Source organism: Heterodontus francisci, chromosome 30 (assembly GCF_036365525.1).
Source record: "Heterodontus francisci isolate sHetFra1 chromosome 30, sHetFra1.hap1, whole genome shotgun sequence".
Lineage (NCBI taxonomy): Eukaryota > Metazoa > Chordata > Chondrichthyes > Heterodontiformes > Heterodontidae > Heterodontus > Heterodontus francisci.
In genome coordinates, this window is record NC_090400.1 from 52,280,526 (window position 1) to 52,299,669 (window position 19,144).

General features: G+C 44.5%; 1 protein-coding gene across 5 annotated transcripts in view; it reads right to left on the reverse strand.

The window, feature by feature from the left end:
- Positions 1–19,144, reverse strand: part of nxn (nucleoredoxin) — a 312,185-nt gene that overhangs the window by 64,929 nt on the left and 228,112 nt on the right. For all 5 annotated transcript variants that reach the window (XM_068010624.1, XM_068010621.1, XM_068010623.1 and 2 more), the window contains 4 exons: positions 13,669–13,786; positions 13,427–13,560; positions 8,837–8,937; positions 1,625–1,731 (listed from right to left, as the gene is read on the reverse strand). In XM_068010624.1, coding sequence (XP_067866725.1) covers positions 1,625–1,731; positions 8,837–8,937; positions 13,427–13,560; positions 13,669–13,786 — 460 coding nt within the window. The remainder of the gene's footprint in view (positions 1–1,624; positions 1,732–8,836; positions 8,938–13,426; positions 13,561–13,668; positions 13,787–19,144) is intronic.

Consider the following 19,144-nt stretch of genomic DNA (forward strand, 5'->3'; position numbering starts at 1 on the left):
ATGTGCTCAAAACCTGGATTGGGATTTAAATCCACTGACTCTGGTGAGAAAGCGATTACTGAGGCAAGGTTGATGTGCAAACCACTGCCCTGTGCTGTTTAGGTTTCCAGTCCTTAAGGGCGAGCAATCCAGCGCAAGATACCCAGACAATATAGTTCCATTTGTGCTTCTGTTTCTCATTCTCCAATTCTAAATTTCTTTGCTTGGACATTTGGAAAGGGATTTTTTTTCTAAAGCATTATTAATATCTGCAGCTCGTGGTATTCAGAAACTGCAAAAGAACCAAAAGTGGAGATGGTGAGAGACGTTTTTTTTTTTACACAGTGAGGTGTCGTGATTGGGAAGGTGCTGGCTGAAAGGTTGGTGGAAGTAGATTCAATGATAACTTTCAAAAGGGAATTGGATAAATACTTGCAAAGGGAAAAACTACAAGTCGAAGGTGAAAGAGCAGGAGAGAGCGACTAATTGGACAGCTCTTTCAAAGAGCTGGCAGAGGCATGATGGACCAAATGGCCTCCTTCTGTGCTGTATTATTCTATGATATATTCAATGCGACAATGTGGAAGAGCCTGTCACTCCAGAATTGGCCTTTATAGCCACTCCAGGCGCTGCTTCACAAACCACTGACCACCTCCAGGCGCGTATCCATTGTCTCTCGAGATAAGGAGGCCCAAAAGAAAGAAAAAGAAAAAGAATTCAATGCGACATTAATTTGAAATTTATATGTGGAGCTTGTAGCTTATATTTATTTATTTATAATTATTATTTATAAGTAGTCCAGAACTAAGCCATTCAGGACAATGTCAGGAAGCACTTCTTCACACCAAGGGCAGTGAAAATCTGGAGCTCTCTCCCCCGATAAGGTGTTGAGGCTGGGGGTCAACTGAAAATGAATTGAGATTGATATAGATTTTCGTTAGGCAAGGGTATTAAGGGTTATAAAACCAAGGTGGGCAGATGGAGTGAAGATACCTCATGACCTCATTACAGCCTTGGTTCAAACATGGACAAAAGAGCTGAACTCAAGAGGTGAGGTGAGAGTGACTGCCCTTGACATCAAGGCAGCATTTGACCGAGTATGGCATCAAGGAGCCCTAGCAAAACCGAGGTCAATGGGAATCAGGGGGAAAACTCTCCGCTGACTGGAGTCATACCTAGCGCAAAGGAAGATGACTGTGGTTGTTGGAAGTCAATCATCTGAGTTCCAGGACATCACTGCAGGAGTTCCTCAGGGTAGTGTGTATGTAACCTACAAAGAGACACCTTTGCTCCAAATGCTTAGCGTCCATGGACAATATGAGAAAACAAAGCTGCACACTTACGAGTAACTCCACTCACCAGCTGCTGGCTGAACAAGGATGAAGGCAACTCGCTGTGTAGTTTTTTAAAAAAAAACCCCTAATGAGTTTTGGGGCTTAAGCATGATATTTATGAAATTAACATTTTGAACTTCAGGATTTCCACAGCAGCTTTCAAACAGCACAGCACCTCCTTCATTCAGTTACACACTCGGTTAAATTAATATTTAATGTTCTAGACAGGAAGAAAACGGCAATTAAAAAAAAAAAAACAAGACAGACGGAGAGCCCATGGGGATCACCGTAATAATGTTTTCTACAAGTACCTTGAATGCCGTAATGCCAATTGAGCCGCGACCTTCTGGCTTCGTCGGTATATGGTACAGCTATCCAAGGCATCTCGCTGAAATACTGTTTATAGGAATCTTCTGACCTGAGGGGTGAAGAATGGCAAGACTTAAATTTTCTTGCTTTGTTTTTAACAGGGTGTGGGTTGGGGGGAGGGGGTGAAAGGGGGCAGGGTGACGGGGTATCGCTTTCACTGAGATCTATAACTCAAGAGGGCAGCGGATGTTAAGACCACCACAAATATATCCCTGTAACCAGATGCCAGAGACTCCCCATATCTGCCCCGCAAGGGTTTTCCCCCTTTCCGGTCACCCCTCCCCACCCCCTCCTTCACCATTCCCTCCCTCCACAGCCCCTTCCATACCGCTTCTTAGTTCAAAAACGTAACTAAGGCGGAACATAATAAAAGTTGGTGTATTGGATGGAGGCTCATGCCACAAAATGAGACACCCCCATCCCCCCGATCCGCCATTAAACCAATTAATGCCGCCAAGCGCTTAAAATGAATGCTGTGCTGCCAGACTGCCAGCAGTATATTTAGCAGTCACACCCGCTGACCACATCAGAACACAGAGCAGCTCTAGGCCCCAGTACAGCACATGTCTTGTATGGCTACTTAAGCTTACTACAGCAGCACTCCCTTCTTGGTGACCTTACCACTTAACATCTCACCCCCATTATTGGCAGGGCCCCTATTTAAGGTGACTGACAACAGCGAATTCTGTGGGATTCTAGAATTACATTTTTTGGCTATTGTTAAAACTACAACTTCTTTTGTTCATAGAATCATAGAAATTTACACAACAGAAAGAGGCCATTCAGCCCCTCATATCCGCACTGACCGACAAGTAGCCATCCAGCCTAACTGTTTGTCGAGTTCTGACAAAAGATCAACGACCTGAAAAGCTAACTCTGTTTCTCCCTCCACAGACGCAGCCGGACCTGCAGAGTACTTCCAGCATTTTCTGTTTTTATTTCAGGTTTCCAGCATCTGCAGTATTTTGCTTTGGTAACCTGTTTTGTTAATTTGTCCCAATACCACCCTGCTTTTGCCTTACACTATGTTCCTTCTGTCATTCAATCTCTCCCGTCTTCCACTCTATCACAGATCTTATGGTCAGTTAGCTCAGTTGGTTGGAGTGTGGTGCTAACAATGCCAAGGTTGCAAGGTTGATCCCCATGAGAGTTATTCGTGTCTCAGTTCGTAGCATTCTTGCCCGAGTTGCAGGGTTCTGGGTTCAAATCCCACTCCTGGGCTTGAGCACAAAGCTCAAGGCTGACGCTCCAGTGCAGTGCTGCTGCACTGTTAGAGGTGCTGTCTTTCAGATGAGACATTAAACTAAGGCCCCATCTGTCTGTGTGGGTGGATATAAAAGATCCTGCAGAGCTATTTTGTAGAAGAAGGGGGTTATTCCCGGTGTCCGGGCCAATATTCATCCCTCAATCAACATCACTAAAAACAGGTTATCTGGTCATCATCACATTGCTGTTTGTGGGATCTTGCTGTGTGCAAATTGACTGCTGTGTTTCCTACATTACAACAGTGACTACAAAAAGTACTTCATTGGCTGTAAAATGCTTTGAGATGTCTGGCAGTTGTGAAAAGCACTATATAAATGCAAGTCTTTCTTTTTCCTCCCCTCCCCCCTTTCCATGCCTCTGTATTTGCTTCAAACCTGTTACACATTCCAGTTCCAACGATAGGTTGCAGATCTGAAATGTTAACTGTATTTTCCTCTCCACAGATGCTGCCTGCACATGCTGCGTTTCCAGCATTTTCTGTTTATATTTTGATTCCCAGCATCCGCAGTATTTTGCCTTTTGTAAAACTATAAATAAGTTGTCTTGACTATTGTTGCTGCACATTTAGACTAGGATTCGCCTGACACAAGCTGAATAATGGACGGCTATCAAGGGATATGGAGGAAAGGCGGTTATATGGAGTCAAGGTGATCAGCCTCAGGGTCCACTGTTGTAATAGTTTCTGTAAGTACCTTGTGCAGTTATGCCGATTAAGCCATGACCTACTGGCTTTGCTAGTATTCGGCAAGCTCAAGGGGCTGAATGGCCTACTCCCGCTCCTAATGCTGCTACACGTGCTGGGCGATTACAGGACATGCAAACCTTTGAGGCATGTGCAGACTTGCTCCTCATAGGTTAAGCCACAGATGTCCAACCTGTGCCCTCGGGAAACATGCAACCCACAATTCCTGGCTACATAGCTTAGGCAACTTGGTCCTAATTGTGCTTACATTTGCCAGTTTGACTGGTTTGAATTTCTTGGGCTTGGAAGTTTGGAAATGATGGTTTCTTTGCCCTGTTGTCTCACTCGTAGATAAATCCTAAATCCTCGGGCGGCACAGTGGCGCAGTGGTGAGCACCGCAGCCTCACAGCTCCAGTGACCCGGGTTCAATTCTGGGTACTGCCTGTGTGGAGTTTGCAAGTTCTCCCCGTGTCTGCGTGGGTTTCCTCCGGGTGCTCCGGTTTCCTCCCACAGCCAAAAGACTTGCAGGTTGATAGGTAAATTGGCCATTATAAATTGCCCCTAGTATAGGTAGGTGGTAGGGGAATATAGGGACAGGTGAGGATGTGGTAGGAATATGGGATTAGTGTAGGATTAGTATAATTGGGTGGTTAATGGTCGGCACAGACTCGGTGGGCCGAAGGGCCTGTTTCAGTGCTGTATCTCTAAATCAAATTAAATCAAACCAAGAACACAAAAATCTGACAGGATCTCTAACTAGAGCGAGAGATGCAAATTAACGGGGAAAATGGATTAAAATGTTAAGGGCAGCTCTGGAGGCTCCAAGGGACACATTGTGCGGGCCACAAAGACTGAAGCTCGGACACCCCATGGACTAAGTGGTCGCGTCAGGGAGGAAAATATCCTTGCAACAAGATCACTCTTGTTCTTTTATTTTCTTCAACCTCTTCCTCCTCTTTTACTGGCAAAAATCTAGCCGTGTTGGCGAGGAAGCCACAGAGCCAAAATCCTCATGATATACACATGGAAAACAACACAAGGACAGGCTGAAACCCGACATTTATAGGATTTGTCTGTTGTTATACAGCTGCCAAGACATCTCAATGCTGTCCAGGACAGGAAAAAGCTCATGTTTGTAATTAAAGTCACTGGTTATAAATTCTTTCAGAAGAATGCAAGCACCAGTATTGGCCTAAAGCCATCTGCAAATTTGACCTTCAGTTTTCTTTCAGTACAATATCAGTCAGAGATAACAGACTGCTTTTCCCTTCCCCATTCCTTCTCTCTCTCACTCACACACACAATGCTGTGACAATACTGTATAACAGGTTGCGTGCAAAGGGAGAACACGCGACCTAGAATGTCAAGGGCCGCAGGCTCATAGGAACACCACCACCTCCATGTTCCCCTCCAAGTCACACACCATCCCGACTTGCACATATATTGACTGTTCACAGGTCACTGCGTCAAAATCCTGTAACTCCCTACCCAACCACACTGTGGGTGCACCTTCACTGCATGGACTCCAGCAGTTCAAGAAGGCGGCTCACCACCGCCTTCTCAAGGGCAAATGGAGATGGGCAATAAATGCTGGCCTTGCCAGTGACGCTCACATCCCATGAATGAATACAGATTAAAAGAAAATTTTCCAATTATCTGCTCAAAGCACAAGTGGGATTGATGACACTCAGGCAGCTAAAAGAAGCAAAACTCTCCTTTAAGTAAATAATATAGTTCTTCCACCAACTGGCAATCAAGTTCTGCAAGATTATACAACACAGTGAGTTAAAAGTGTAGACTATCCACCCACCCCCCCCCCACCCCCGCGAACCCTGATACCTCAGGTACTTAAAAAAATTGAGAAGTCTGAAAATTAAGTAATGAGATTTAATTGAAACATTTAAATGGGAGATTAATTTCATCGAATTGTGTTGAGTATTTGCTAGGTGATATCACACAGGGCATAATTTCTGGCCTATTGCAACTGAATTGAACATCTTTTTGATGGACTGAAGTTATATCATAGACCTGCGCTCAACTAATGGACACTTTAGAATCTGTAAGGATATTGGACTTTCCAAAAGAACAGGCAGAAAAGGCTGTTAATGTAGGCATGAACTTTGCCAGCAAGGATTTCAATTCCTTTTTAAAAGTGGGTTTCTTACTTACTTGCGATAAGTATTTGTGAGGATGAACCGGAAAGCTCCACCTCCCTCATTAGGACATGGTTGGGTTGCTCACTGCCTCTGAATGTCGTTCCAGTGTCAAACTTGTTCAACCTTGGCCTGAATTAAACCTTGAACCACTACAGGGTTGAGTGAAAGTTGGATTTATTGCAGGAGCACCCAAAATTCTGTTATACTTCTCGTGGAGAGGAAGAAAAGGCTGTCAGATTCAGAAGGCTAGTAGATCACTGTCACATGGCAGTGTTTTATTTCCCATTCACTGCTCAGCGCTGGGACCAGAGCTGGGAACTTCTTGCGCTAAGTTCAACTGAAGGGAGAAAATTTAATGGCCGCCACACAGGTGTGAAGCAAATGCAGGTACAGCAAGCAATTACCCTGTTCCAATGACGTTCAAGGAACAACATCTCGCCTTTCGATTTGGCACTGAACAGCCTTCCAGATTTTACACCGAGTTCATCATTGTCAGAACATAATCCGTGCACCCGCTTTTTCTAGAAGGCAGCTGTTGGTGATGATTCTGCTATTTCCCATTTACACCTTCTCTAGTTCCATCTTTTGTTTCTTTACTTGTCCCATACCATCCCCTGGTTGCCGACCCTTCAGCCAATGGAAACAGTTCTCCTTGTTTCCTCTAGCTAAACCCTTCTTGATTTTAAACACCTCCATCCAATATCCTCTTGGCCTCCCCTGCTCTAAACTGTCCTTTACCTGACTGAGAGTGTTGTGTGCAGAAAGGAACGGTAAATCAAACTTATTCCCAGCCACCAGCGCTCACAGTGCGTTGGCCTAAAATCGGGCCTCCGCATTGATCGCGACAGCCTCTGTATAGAAACGAGACATAGAACTTCAACCTTCCAGAAAAACAACTTCTGCTGCCTACAGAGTTATTTCCAAAACACTGCTGCAATTGGATCTATTACCGTACAAAGACGTTCATAAGCTTGAAAATAGGAAGGCAAGTTAACAAAGCTATAAGGACCCAGCAAGAGTATTGTGTCCAATTCTGAGCACCACACTTTGGGAAGGATGTGAAGACATTAGAGTGGGTGCAGAAGAGGTTTACTAGAATAGTTCCAGAGATGAGGGATTACAGTAACGTGGATAGACTGGAGAAGCTGGGGTTGTTTTTCTTAGAGCAGAAAAGACCAAGGGGAGATTTGATAGAGGTGTTTAAATTAATGAAGGGTTAGATGACAGTAAATAAAGAGAAACTGTTTTCAATGGCTGAAGGGTCAATAACCACTGAGCCAGTGTGGTTGCTGTGTGCATTAAGTTGGAGAAAAGTGCCAATTTGCCCCTCGTCACAATTGTTCCAGATCTTTCCATACTCTCAGTAGCCACTAGATTCAAAGCTAAGAAGCACTGGTGTTTGTTACAGGGACCTTTGCCTGGTTCAAGTATTAAACCCAGAGATGGAATCACAGCCTACTGCAAGACTTGGGCATAAAAGAGTTTGATGTACAAAGTCATCGAATGACCAAGAAGGCCACAAACTGGTCTCTTGCTCAAGTAGCCACTTTGCTGGGTGTAAGCCCAGCCAGTAAGTGCAGGCAGACTATTAGGATTGGGAGTAGGAAGGAGAGAAATCACAAATAAGCTGGCTCCTGTCCTGACCTGAAGTCCAAATGCACAGATTCCAGAGAGGAGTACTGGACAGTAATCAGGAGGAACCCTCTTCATCACAAAGGCCACCTACTTTCACCTCCGTAACATAGCCATATACTACCCCTGCCTCAGCTCATCTGCTGCTGAAAGTCTCAATTCCAATTTTGTTACCTCCAGGAGCTATTCCAATACTTTCCTGGCTGGTTCCCCCATCTTCCACCCCCGTAAACCCGAACTCATCCAAAAACTCTGCTACCTGAATCCTAACTCGCACAAAGTCCATTCATCCATGGCCGCTCTGCTTGCTGACCTACATTGGCTACCAGTCTGGCAAGACCACAATTTAAAAATTCTTGCCTCTCCCTATTTCTGGAACTTGTTTCATTCCTACCAATCTCCAAAGACTCTGCTTTCCTCCAATTCTGGCCTCTTACGCATCCCAACTTCCTCCACCCCGTCACTGGAGGCCATGCCTCAAGCCAGCTGGGCTCTAAGCTCTGGAATTCCCTCCCTAAACCTCTCTGCCTTTCTACCTCTTTCTCCTCCTTTCAGACACAGCTTATAACCTACCTCTTTGACCAAGGTCACCTGTCCTAATGTCTCCTTCTCTGGTTCGATGTTAATTTTTCAGTCTGATTAGGAGCACAGGAACAGGAGGAGGCCATTCAGCCCCTCAAGCCTGTTCCACCATTCAATGAGATCATGGCTGATCTGCGACCTAACTCCATATACGCGCCTTTGCCTCATATCCCTTACAACAACAATCTATCAATCTCAGTTTTAAAATTAACGATTGATCCAGCAACAATTGATGTTTGTGGATTAGAGTTCCAAACTTCTATCACCCTTTGTGTGATCAGCGTTTCCTAATTTAACTCCTGAAAGGTCTGCCTCTGATTTTTGTGACGATGTCCTCTTGTTCTAGACACCCCCCCCACCAACTCGTGGAAATAGCTTCATCCTTTATGCTCCTGTGAAGTGCCTTGGGATGTTTTACTGTGTTAAAAGCGCTATATAAATGCAAGCATTATTACTGAGTAAATTGCAGCACTCTGACCATTGCCTTCTTTGAGATCAGCTAAGTCAGTCAGAACAGTTCAGGGATCAACCTTGCAATGTCTTTGGGACGTACGGGTCAGGTATTGACTGGATAACCTGAGATAGAGGGTCGAGGTGGGGGGGAGGGGAAATACAGATTTCCAATGCCTTAACTGATTTAGTGATGGTAATGGTTTGCAGCAGTACTCTCACCTCCCTTTGAAAATTACAGGAAGTCGAGTCGAATGTCACCCAGTGCCGCTCTAAATGCGTTTTTAATCCAGCTTGCAGTCAACCAATCAGAACATAACTGGAGGGCTGTGCTGTTAAATACTTTTAACACAAAAACTACCCCAAATAAAGGAACATATTTTACCTGTCAGCACTGACAAAAACAATCTCAAACTTCTGTCCCATCTCTTTGATTTTTCGATACGTCTCCACGAGGACACGGGTGAGACTTCTGCAAGGAGGGCACTGTATTAAAAAGGAGAGATTTAATGCAGAAAACAGTTGGGGTCTGTTACTCTCGGCTTCAGCACCGATAGTGGACAGGCTTTTCCCTACAACATGGAACTCATTAAAAATGCCTTCCTTCCCCCACCCCCGGAACATCATTAATACACGTCACTTATCCTCTTATTTCTGTGTTTAATGTAACTTTTCACATCTGGCAAATGCACTACCTTGTCCTGGGGTTTTGCACTTTTACAGTTATAATAATTACCCTCATTGAGGGACCAGTCCTGTGGGGACTTCTCATGAAATTTAGATATTGCTGGAACGTGTTCAAAGTCAAATTAAACCTTTCCCTCCCCATCCCTCTCTCTCTAACTTACTTTCCAAAGGCCTTGATTCTAGTATACTTTTTTTTTAAAAAAGAGCAATGAAAACGTTTTTGGCAGATAGGCATATTGAAGCGGTAATTGCAGCTAAAGTTGGGTCAGAGGTTCATGACCTTTCAGTTTACTCTGGTGAAATGAATGATCGTTTCTGGTCCTGTGTAAGCCCTTCTCCCACCCGACATAAATTTGAGCTCATCCAAAAATCTGCTGCCCATATCCTAACTCACACCAAGTCCCGTTCACCCATCACTCCCTGTGCCCACGACGTACAGTGACTCCCGATCCAGCAATGCCTCAATTTTAAAATTTATTTACTTTTATTTTGTTCAGAGATGCAGCACTGAAACAGGCCCTTCGGCTCACCGAGTCTGTGCCGACCATCAACCACCCCTTTATACTAATCCTACACTAATCCCATTTTCCTACCACATCCCCACCTTCCCTATATTCCCCTACCACCTACCTATACTAGGGGCAATTTATAATGGCCAATTTACCTATCAACCTGCAAGTCTTTGGCTGTGGGAGGAAACAGGAGCACCCGGCGAACTTGCAAACTCCGCACAGGCAGTACCCAGAATTGAACCTGGGTCGCTGGAGCTGTGAGGCTGCGGTGCTAACCACTGCACCACTGTGCCACCCTTGTTTTCACATCCTTGTTTTCACATCCCTCCATGGCCTCACCCCTCTCTATCTCAGTAACCTCCTCCAGCCTCACAACCGGCTGAGCGATCTGCCCTCCATTAATGGGCGGCACAGTGGCGCAGTGGTTAGCACCGCAGCCTCACAGCTCCAGCAACCCGGGTTCAATTCTGGGTACTGCCTGTGTGGAGTTTGCAAGTTCTCCCTGTGTCTGCGTGGGTTTCCTCCGGGTGCTCCGGTTTCCTCCCACAGCCAAAAGACTTGCAGGTTGATAGGTAAATTGGCCATTAGCAATTGCCCCTAGTATAGGTAGGTGGTAGGGAAATATAGGGATAGGTGGGGATGTGGTAGGAATATGGGATTAGTGTAGGATGAGTATAAATGGGTGGTTGATGGTCGACACAGACTCGGTGGGCCGAAGGGCCTGTTTCAGTGCTGTATCTCTAAAAAATAAAAAAAATAAAAAATGGCAACCAGGCTTTCATCTGGGCCCGAAGCTCTGGAATTCCCTTCCTAAACCACTCTGCTTCTCTCTCCTCCTTTAAGATGCTCCTCTTTGAGCAAGCTTTTAGACACCTGTCCTAATTTCTCCTTACATTAGGCAGTGTCAAAGTTTGCTTGATAATGCCCTTGTGAAGCCCCATGGGGCATTTTACTATGTTAAAGGCACTACATAAATGCCACTTATTATAATTCAAAGGTAATTGGGTGACTCGAGTATGTCTGATCATGAATAACTATGATCTCTTGGAGCCTGTTTAATTGTCCAGAGTTTTTAAGGATTTTATTCTCTCTCCTAAGAGTTAGTGATATTAGAGAAAGGTGGATGGTGCATGTTGTTGCACCAACTAATTCATAGCAAAAGTACAGACGGGCCCCGCTGGCATTTCCCCACTTTTCCTTTCAGCATGCCCATACTACTGGGATGTACTTTTATTGCTCATGTGTGAGCAGCCGATTCCACTCTTGGGCAAGACAGCCCAGCACAATCCCACTGTGGGTCCCAGCACATGCATCTTCAGCAGCGGTCACTGTGAATTGATCAGGAGTGGGAACCCTGGCTGATTTTCCCTTGCTTATCACTGCCCTGCTGAGATCATTAGGAGGCCTGAGATAAGGCCTGCCACCTTCCCAGTTCACACGGCTCAAAGAACGATCATGTCAACCACTGAGAAGGCTTCAATGATTGAACTGCCTTCTTTTCTGCAGCCAAGCTACCATTCTCTGATGGAGCAGTCTGCGTGTGACCTGCTCCCAGGTTTCTGCCAATGTTGCGTTCAATACTAAAGGTCAAAAGTAGAGCCGGATGACGGTGGCCCATTTGATTTTATCCTTCCAGACGCAAACATTTCCTTCTTCGCATCACAGCTTTTAACATCCAAACAGACTAGACCAAGGTTTAGCAACCTGTCTAAAGCAGTGGTGCTCAAACTGAGGTCCACCGACCCCTGGGGGTCAGTAGAGACTTTCTATGGGGTCCAGGAAATAATGTGCAAGTGCTCACCAAGCAAAGCCGGCCTTACGGGTGGGAGAATGCCCAGGGCCCCGTGATCAAGAGTAAGCAAATGAGCGGAAGCTGGAGGCGGGCTTTGTGCAAGCCAGCAGGCAGAATTGGAGTTCAGTTGCCATGTGTGCAGCGCAGATTGGGCTGGCTGTCTCACCTAAGAGGGGAGCGCGGAGAACAGCACGAAGATAGCCAGGTACATCACAGTTACCAAGGCTGGGAGTGGGCACCAGGGGATTTCAGCCTTGTTTAGAGCTGGGAGTTTTAAAAAAATATTTAAGTACTATGTACTTCAACTCAAAGAAGGGGCACCAAAATACAAGCTCGCCCAGGGGACCACTTTCCCTAAGGCTGGGATGACTAAGTACAGGCCTCGGCTGGACGTGGAGAACCATTAATGAGTGTCATTGTCAAACAGCACACCAAGGATAGACAGAATCAGCAGTGAGAAGCAGGCAGACACACCTCACTGATATCTGTAAGTAAATACCTGTTTTCGTAAGGGTATTATTAATACTCTCTTTGCATGCTACACTTCCATATTATGAGTGTTATATAGTATTATAATATAGATGGTTTGTGGGCGGGGGAGTCCGTGATTATTAATCCATTTCAAAAGGTTTGGAAAACCACTGGTCTAAAAAGGACGGCATCGCTGACAATGCAGCATTCTCTCAGTACCACACTGGAGTGTCAGCCTAGATCATGCTAGGCTCTGATCCACCTCCTTCTGACACAAAAGTGAGAGTACTTCTGTTCAGGCAAGCACCCTGCAGATAGCTGCAGGTGTTTGAATCCAGACAGGGAAGTACATTGTCTGCATCCACTGTCTTAGTTACACCGCATGCCCCATCAATTCCGAGCATCTTACTTCTCCAGGTTGCAGCCTGTTTGTGCAACCAGAACACTTCATCAGTGGGCATCCTTCCCTTCATTTAATGTTATTGGAGCTGTCCAGTTAATGCAGTTGGGCAATGCCCTCTGTAATGCAACTGCTTTCCACACAGACCAGAAAATAAGAACTCCAACACTTAATTTACCCTCAGTTTTAATCATTTACAGGATGTGGGCAGTACTGGTAAAGCCAGCATTTGTTGCCCATCTGTAATTGCCCTAGAGTACAACTGAGTGGCTTGCTCGGCCATTTCTAAGAGAGAGTCAACCACATTGCTGTGTCAGGAGTCCATGTTGGCCAGACCAGGTAAGGACGGCAGATTTCCTTCCCTAAAGGACATTAGTAAACCAGATAGGTTTTTATGACAATCGATGATAGTTTTGTGGCACCATTACTGAGACTAGCTTTTCATTCCAGATTTTTGTTTAATTTGTTGTATTTAAATTTCCCAGCTGCCATGGTAGGATTTGAACTCATATTTTCCAATCACTGGTCCAGGCCTCTGGATTACTAGTCCAATAACATAACCAACATGCTACCATACACTTTGATGACCTCATCCAAGGGTTCTACAATTGTCCTTAGTCTCCCAGGGTTTAAGTAAGGGAAAAAAATATCCAGGGCTTCTGCTGCTGGATTGAATGAGCCAAAGGACAAGCAAAATATACCTTTCAATTCTCAATATTGAACGTAACATTGGAAGCAGCCTGGGAGCGTGACAGTATTGACCTGTCCATCATCGAATGCCACTTGGTACAGTGGGCAGGAAGGGCCAGAAAGCCAGTCTGATCATTTATTTTTTTGGTTAGACATGAGGACAGAATCCAGGCTTGAGAATGAAGCTCACCCTGGTGAACAACTAGTAACATTCATAATCTGGACTCAATCATGAAGAATGATCACAGGCGCAAGGTCGGAGAGAGCTGCTGGTGCCCGGGGAACTGGACCCCAATGCAAGTCAACGACTTTAGGAGCAAGGTGAAGAGGGGGGAAAAGAATTTAAGCGCATCAAAACAAGGCTGTTACTCGATCACTAGTTTCATGCAACAAAAAGCAAGACATTTGAGACTCAGGCCTTACCCAGTGTGCAGAGAAGTAGACGCCAACATAACTGCCATCCAGACCACTGCTGTCCACCATCTGCCCATTGTTCTTAATCAGTGATCCTGCCATCACCTCACCGAAGGACTTGGGACCCCAGGGAAACTCGGATCCTGCTCGAGTTAATATATCGGTTAGTATGGTCACAAAATGCACTGAAAAACGAGCTACTTTGCTGTGCACCCACAGCAGTCTGAAGCTGGGGGTGCTATAATCCCTACCTAGAGGGTCATCCCGGATGATCAGATGCCCATTCCTGCTGACGATCCTCCCTGTGCTGCCTTCTATGAATATTAGTGATGGAATATTGGTCACTTTATATTTGCTCCACAGCTTCACCTGAAATTGGAGAGAGGAAAATTAAAAAAATCTGAATATTTAAATTTGTAACTCCTCCTCGGAGTCCCTGCCCTCTTCGAGAGAGGCCAGAAATGACTCTCTCACAGCACGCTTGCCAATAGCTCTCTGTAACTGGCTGCTGGCTTTGAAAGAATGGACGAAGATGACTGCCCCTCAATTTCTTGCCTCCCCGCTTCAATACAGCACCACGTAATTCTCCTCTGCTTCTAGCCCAAGGTGGTCACCCCTCCATAACAAATTCCCAATCCAAAGCCCTACAGTCTAGTTCCACAAGCTGGGTTTAATTTTCACTTGCATTGGGGATCAACAGGCAGCTTTGTGTGCCATGAGATTGGGTGGCAGTTCCCTTATACGCAAAGCTCCCACGTCAGTTAGTTGGACAGGGAAGGGAGAGATGTTAAGCAGGGCACAATGTGCTGTCTTCACAGTAAAACAACAACAACCTTTATTACTTTAAAGGTGTTATATAAATACAACGTCCCAAGGCACCTCAGAGGGGTATTATAAAACAAAATTTGGCACCGAGCCACGTAAGCAGATATTAGAGAAGGTCCACCATTTCTGTAATGTAGTGCAGTGGTGCCTTCACCTTTAAGAAACTCAACCTTTGAGAGACCAGGCCAGTGATGCAATTATTGACATCATACATATATAAGGAGGGTCACACTCAACACAGGGCTTACAGAGAGCACACATATTCACCAGTGAGGAAAAGACTTGGACCTGAGATCATGCAATGTAGATAGGTAAGATAATAAATAGTGTTTGCGTTGAATCCAAATATAAAGCCTGTGGCTACCATTTAATGAAGACTTAAGAACTCAGCACAACACTACATTTTCTGTTGATGAGGATTAAAAAAGAAACCACACAGGCAACCCATAACATACAGAAGACTTGCATTGAGCATTCCAGAATTTTTTTTTTTAAATCACAATGTGTGCGCAATAATTGCCAGTCTTTTCAGCCTTTACAGTGACAGACAGCAACCTGGGGCCACACCGGAGCAAATGGCGAGCAACAGTTGTTAATTTTAAATCTGAGATAGATAGATTTTTGTTAAGCAAAGATATTAAGGGATATGGGCCAAAGGCAGGTATATGGAGTTAGGCCGCGGATCAGCCAGGATCTCATTGAATGGCGGGACAGGCTCGAGGGGCTGAATGGCCTACTCCTGTTCCTATCTTCCTATGTTCCTATAAGATTCGAATGCTTAATGGTGGCACTCAATATCAATACACCCCAAAGAAAGAGAGTGTTACTCCTACACTATGCTGCACCAAAAGTTGATGATATCTTCAATACACTCATAGATACTGGAACCGACAATGATGATAATGCAGAAAAGAATGTTATAACAATATATTTTCAACCGAGGACAAATCCTCACTATGAAATTTATGTATTCAAGCAAGCAAACAAGATAAGTGTGAGACCCTTGACCACTATGTGATGCATCTCAGAAGCCTGAGCCAGAACTGTAACTTCACAGACGTGGACAAATAAATCATCTCCCAGATCATTATGAGCTGCCAATCATCAGGACTAAGAAGGCAAGCTCTTAGAGAGGGCGAATCGTTAAACTTGCAAACGCAGAACGCTGGAAGCCAGAGAAGGACAAGCCAAAATCTTAGAAGGGAAAGAGGCAAATAAGATAAGACGAGAATCTCCTGAGGCCAGGTCAGGATCATCGACAGAATCCATGAATTCCACAAGTGGAAGTTTTCACCAGAGAAATGTAACCTTCTTCAAAAAAATCAATGCTAAAACAATTCCAGAAGAAAGGGATGGAGACAACTTCGATCACGCCTGTGAAAACTCAAGAAGAAGCTCAGCTAAATCCATCACAGCTGAGATCGTTGCTACAAGATCCACAGAGATCATCGAGACCTCACCAATTACCTGTCCAATTTAAAGACTACGTCATGTATCAATGATGAAGGGAGCCAGGCAGGAAAATAGTCTGGTATTGAGGATGATGTGCCTGAAACCTCTCCCCTCCAAACTTCAGTCCAACCTAGTTTTGCTCAATGTACTGTTATGAGACCAGGTGAGAAAGAGGTCTAGGGTTCCCTTTCAGCCTTCACCTGGTCTTACTGTAACAGGGTTTAATTTTAAACACACTGTGTTTTTAGCTCCCCCTTGGTGAATCCTTGTTCACTGCTCTCCAATTATAAGGCAAAGAAATCAGCACAAATTGGCTTTCTTAGGTTTAAAGAAGAAAAGTTGAAATTTATTAAACTTAAACTCTAATTCAGTTTACATCTGTGGATACATGACACACCCATGCTAGCATGCATATGCGATACACACATGCAAATAGAAACAGAAAAGAGCAGAAGAAAAATAAAGTGAAAAGTTTGAGGCAATATCTGAAGAGTTTTTGTTATGGTTATTTGAGCTCACTGTAGAGTCCTTGATTGTAGGTAGATCTTGCTTTTTGCTGGGACCCAGTATTCTTCTTAAACCTTGTTCGCTGTAGGAGACTTTTCTCTCTTGGGGTTCATGTGTCTTCAGTGGATTCAGAAGCTTGTGAGAAAGAGATGGGAGCAGACAAGAGAGATCTTCTCAGTCCAGGAGCAAACAGACACTCTGGGTTCAAACCGTTTGTACAATTCAGAAAACCCCAGGTTGCCCAGCAGGTTAGTCATGTGACTAACTGGTCTGACTATGTCTTGGATTGTATCACCTTAGCAGTCTCTGGAATGCTCCTCTTACACACAATACCTGGTGATCAAGGTCCATTGTGGGTTGAATGTGTCCGGGAATGGTCCTTTCTCCTTCCAATCACCGTCTATTAATATGCAAAAGTCTTTTCCAGCCACGGCTGATCTGTTTAACAAGTCCTTTCTTCACTCCAGTAACAGTTTAAAATCAATGTTCGTGACAAAATTGATGTGCCTCATTCTTGGCAGATGGGGGCCTAGCATGGCAGTAATTTTGCACAATTAAGTAGCTAGAGATGAATTGTTAATTTTTTAAAGAAACGAGGGAAACTTTAAATTTAAAAGGTGTAATGTAATGTAGTGCAGCAGTGACTTCACATCATACATATATAAGGAGACACCATTTTTTGAGACATACTCAGCACATGGCTTGCAGTGAGCACACATACACCGCTGAGCAAAAGACCTGGACCGGAAATCATGCAATGTAGATACGTAAGACAATTAATAGTGTCTGTGTCGAATCCGAATAGAAGGCCTGCGGTCATCATTTAAGAAGACTTAAAAAACACAGTACAACACTATGGGGAGACGGTGGTGTAGTGCTCATGTCAGTGGACTAGTAATCCAGAGGCCCAGGCTAATGCCCTGAGTGCACAGGTTCAAATCCCACCATGGCAGCTGGTGGATTTTAAAGACAATTAACTAATAAAAATCTGGAATTGAAACCTAGTCTTTGTAATAGTATCATGAAACTATTGCTGGTTGGTGTAAAAACCCATCTGGTTCACTAATGTCCTTCAGGGAAGGAAATCTGCTGTCCTTACCTGGTCTGGCCTACATGTGACTCCAGACCCACGCCAATGTGGTTGACTTTTAAATGCCCTCTGATATGGCCTAGCAAGCCATTCAGTTGTCAGGGCAATTAGGGATCGACAACAAATGCTGGCCTTGCCAGTGAAATCCACATCCCATGAAAGAATAAAAAACTGAAACATGCCAGCTGAGTATTTCCAGCATTTTCTGTTCTTATTTCAGATTCCCAGCATCCTGGGAGTTTTTGCCTTTGTAGTGTGTAAGGTGACCACAAGATTGGTCAAGGAGGTAGATTTTAAGGAACATCCTGGAGGAGGAAAGATAGGTAGAGAGATTTGAAAGGATAATTTAAAAAGATCGCTATCAAGTTACTATGGGGAAACCTTCCAACCGAGGAATTCTTTTCTTTAACTAAAGGTTAAAACTCAGCTAAGTGCACCAGGGATCGAGGAGATGCTTTAGACCCGTAGAAACTCTGGATTGTCACAAACCTGTCTCTCATTCGGTTTGACAATAAATGACCCAGTAAAGTAAGTAAGGAGGTAAGTCTGTGTGTGTGTACTCAACAATGTAGACAAATGAGGATGGGTTAGAAGATCTGTTGTAATAGCTAGAGTACAGAGAGTCAGGGTGTGGCCTTGTATCAGGCTGCTTGCCTGCTTTATCGAGCAGGGAATATTGTCAGGGAAGGGAGCAAGAGTTTTATGTCTTTGCAAACCAACTCTATCAGCAGAATTCCTAATAACTGCACCTTCCAAAGAGCCCATGTGAAAATAAATTTAGATATAAAGCCCGTAGTTTATGCCAACTTAACATTTAATGGCATAAGAGATAAACAGGGAAAACCGCAAACTCTTCCGATTGCTCAGCAAGTTAATTTTGTTTGTTGCTCAATGACACAGAGTGCCCCAGGGTTCCGTTCCTCTGGTGGGGAGCCCCAAACAAGGGCGCAGAAGATTAGAATTAAAGCTAGGTCATTCAGGAGTGAAATTTGGAAGCACGCTTTCCACCCGAAGGGTAGTGGAAATCGAGAAGTCCCTCTGGATGGCAGGGGTCAATTGAAAGTTTCCAGACTGAGATCGATGAGTTTCTCTAATGAGACAAAAACTTATAATTGTCTGATGTGAAAAAATTTGCAAGGCTACGGGGAAAATGCAGGGGAGTGGGACAAGGTAAGTTGCTCTTCCAGAGAGCCAGCACGGACACAAAGGGCCGAATGGCAACCCCACCACCCCCCCTCTCCTCCCTGCCACAGTGTTCTAATCATTCTATGATTCTATAAAGGTGCCGATCAGCCATGAGCTAATAGACTGGTGGAGCAAGCTCGAAGGGCTGGATTGGCCTGCTCTTGGTTCCTACGTTTTATAAAACATTGCAAGTCTGAAATAAGTAGAAAGTGCATCAGAAACTAATGATAGGCTCAGAATTCACACAGGTTCCAGCAAACCTCTCCTTTCTCTCTCAGATGTTGAGTGGCCAGAAATGTACTTGCAGCATTTTCTGTTTTGCATTTAGGTTCTGGCATGAATTGCCTTAGCCCAGGCGATCGTCACTGCTGTTATGAATGCGAGTGCTTAGGCTTCTGTACAGACTCTTTCTTGACAGTTTAACTGCCCGCCATGGCTCCAATCTAGCACTGCAACAAATGGCAGCAAGTGAAAATGCCACATGCCAGCAGAGCAATGTCTTTTTACCTCTCCCCAGATCCAATCAACAGGGCATTAAGAGTTCTAATGCTGTATTAGATTATAATTAAAACTTCTGCAAAAGAAATAAAAGTTCTGCTCCTGCATAACTTTAATTTCACTTGCTATCTGATAACTTTCATTACGCCTGATAATTAAGAACTCTTGCA